This window comes from Littorina saxatilis, unplaced genomic scaffold (genome assembly GCF_037325665.1).
Source record: "Littorina saxatilis isolate snail1 unplaced genomic scaffold, US_GU_Lsax_2.0 scaffold_2093, whole genome shotgun sequence".
Classification (NCBI taxonomy): domain Eukaryota; kingdom Metazoa; phylum Mollusca; class Gastropoda; order Littorinimorpha; family Littorinidae; genus Littorina; species Littorina saxatilis.
Window position 1 is genome coordinate 15,001 of NW_027129098.1, and position 3,000 is coordinate 18,000.

The window sequence follows — 3,000 nt, forward strand, 5'->3', positions numbered from 1 at the left end:
AGATCCAGGGCGATGTGCGCGTAGGTGAGAGTCATGCGCACCATGGGAGCCAGGTACACATGTCATAGCTATACAACAAGCATAGCTATACACCAATCACCCATCAAACCCAAATTCATCCCCTCCTCCCACTCACCTTGGATGGAGTCCCCAGGTATTTCTTGCATCCACAGCACCAGGGCGATGTGGGTGTAGGTGAGAGTCATGAGCACTATGGGAGCCAGGTACAGGGCGATGGCCAGGATGATCTGGTAGATGCTCTGCTTCCACGACTCCCAGCTGGGTCTGCAGTCCGTCAGCAGGACGGACTTGAAGGGCGGCGGGAATTCGTACGCGTGGGTATCGGCCACTATTAACTCCTGTACAGACGACATACTTCTTGTTAAAAAAACAACCCAACAAAAAAAACCAAAAAACCCCAACAAACAAACAAAAAACTGTTATTCAGATAGACTTGAAGGGTGGCGGATAGTCGTATGCGTGAATGTCTGCCCACTATCTTGTAACCCCCCCCCCCTTCCCAACATAAAAAAACCAAACAACTCATTCAGCAGAATAGACCTTAAGGGTGGCGGATAGTCGTACGGGTGAGTGTCAGCCACTATCAACTCCCATAAAGACGACAGACTTCTTGTTACAAAAAGAAGAAGTAAAACACAGTTTTTCAGCAGAATAGACCTGAAGGGTGGAGGGTTGTGGTACGAGTGGATGTTGGCCTCTATCAACTCCTGTAAAGATGACACACTTATTTTTTTAAACAACAACAACAACAACAACAACAACAAAAACAACAACAACAGCAAACAAACACAAGTTCTCCAGCAGAACAGACCTGAAGTGTGGCGGGAATTCGTATACGTGGGTGTCGGCCACTATCAACTCAAGTAAAGATGACACACTTTTTTGTAAAAGAGATAAAAAATAAAATAAAACCGCATCTTGGTGGCGGAAAGTGGTACGGTTGGATGTCGACCAAGAGTTGAAAATAGACAAACTGTGCTGTACTAAGATATTCTTTAATGTTTTTTTTAACCGAAAACTATTTCAATAAATTATACGAAGATGGATCTGCATTTCTTCTGAACATGAGTACATCTTTTAAACCAACAGGGTTGGAGTTTCAACTTGAGACTGATTTAAGCGATGAAAACTGCTTTCGCGTGATTTTTGAAGATCAATATACTCGCGGTACTTTTCACGGCAAAATCATCAAAAAAGCAACGATGGAAATCAATAACACGAACAATATCCCGATAGTTCGAATCACAATCAGATTACTAAACGCTAACAGAACAGCAGTCAAATGAACTCACCGGCAGAGCAATCAGCATTGCTGTGATCCAGATAATGACGATGATGTTCCGAGCCCTCGTCAGGGTTGATTTGAACCTAAGTGGGTAACAGATGGCGTACCATCTCTCCACGGCTATGGCGCTTAGCGTTAGCACTGACACCGACACTGATGTGTTCTGAAACAGAGAAGAGTTCGATAAGATAAGATACGAAAAGAAAATAAAAACATTTTAATGTCCATGTTCATTGTACATAAACATGGACATTTGCCTGCATGCAGTGATGATAGCGCAATGACGCTAAAGGCAACATGGAGGGTGACAACTTTTGATGAAGAGTGTCATAATTGGAACGGCAGGTTGTTAAGTCAATACGAAAGTCTCCTTTTTTAAAAATTGATGACAAAGGTAGTAGAATCACGTAAGGAGAAACGATACAAATGACACACACACAAACACACACACACACACACACACACACACACACACACACACAGAGGAACACATACTCAGAGACACACACACACACAAACACACACAGGAGCACATACACACAGACACACATACACACACAAACACACACACACACACACACACACACACACACACAACCACCATCACAACCCACTCCACCACCACCACAACACCACATATCACTACAACCCAACCCCCCCCCCCCCCCCCCTTACCTTATCCCCAAACCACATCGAACACCACCACAACAAAACCACCCCTTCCCCACCCCTCATACCCCTACCCCACCTCCACCCTCTCCCATCCTCCTCCACCGTACCTGCAGAAAGAGCAACGTCTTGCACATGGCGGCGCCCAGGAACCAGGTGAGCGAGACGTTCTGCACCAGGGTGGGCGGCAAGCACAGGAGGATGACGAGGAAGTCGCCCAGCGCCAGGTTGACGATGAAGACGTTGGTCACCGTGCGCATGTTGTGGTTGCGCCACACGGCAAAGCACACCAAGAAGTTGCCCACGAGCCCAACCACGAAGGTGAGGGCGTAGAGCACGATGAAGAACCACTCGTAGCTCTTGGGGAAGATGTGCTCTTCCAGGGCGGAGGTGTACTCGGACTCGTCCCAGCAGTACTCGTTCCAGCACTCCGTCGTTTCGTTGCCGCTGTCGCTGTCGTTGTGGGTATTGTTGGCCACCTGGGCCGTGACATTATTGTGGAAGGGAAAGGGGAAGGGGGAAGGGGTGGTGGTAGAGCTGTACCCGCTTTGTAATATCGCCATGGTGTTGGTGGTGGTAGTGTTTGTAGTGGGGGTGGTATTGGTGGTGTTTTTTTCTCACTCAGACGACGGTGATGTCTGTACCTGAAACAGAATGGCGAAGGAACGACTCAAAAGCGTGAAAGATCAGGGCCCGTATGCTTATGGGGGAAGTTCGCGACAACTCCCGAAGTTTTGAGTGACATCGGAAGTACTTGCCTCACTTTCGTATGCATGGGCCGGAAAAAGGGTTTACCTCGAAGCAAAGCGAGGAAGTAACTCAGGGTATTTTGCGACTACTTCTAAAGTTTTGAGTGACATCGGAAGTACATCCTCACTTTCGCATGCATGGGACGAAAAAAGAGTTTACTTTGGAAGCTAACGAGGAAGTAAATGAGGGTAAATGTACTACAGCCAGACCCAGTAGTAAACACGCTACTTCCACAGTTTCTCAGTGCAAAAAGGCAGGGCTTTTCTTCAGTTTTT

At 47.1% G+C, this 3,000-nt stretch overlaps 1 protein-coding gene across 1 annotated transcript in view; it reads right to left on the reverse strand.

Moving 5' to 3' along the window:
* Positions 1-2,619, reverse strand: part of LOC138957379 (orexin receptor type 2-like) — a gene marked incomplete at its 5' end in the record, with an annotated part of 9,931 nt that extends 7,312 nt beyond the window's left edge. Inside the window, 3 exon segments of the mRNA XM_070328501.1 lie at positions 137-359; positions 1,314-1,469; positions 2,086-2,619. Of these exon segments, the coding sequence (XP_070184602.1) occupies positions 137-359; positions 1,314-1,469; positions 2,086-2,538 (832 nt within the window).
* Positions 2,620-3,000: the final 381 nt, after the last annotated feature.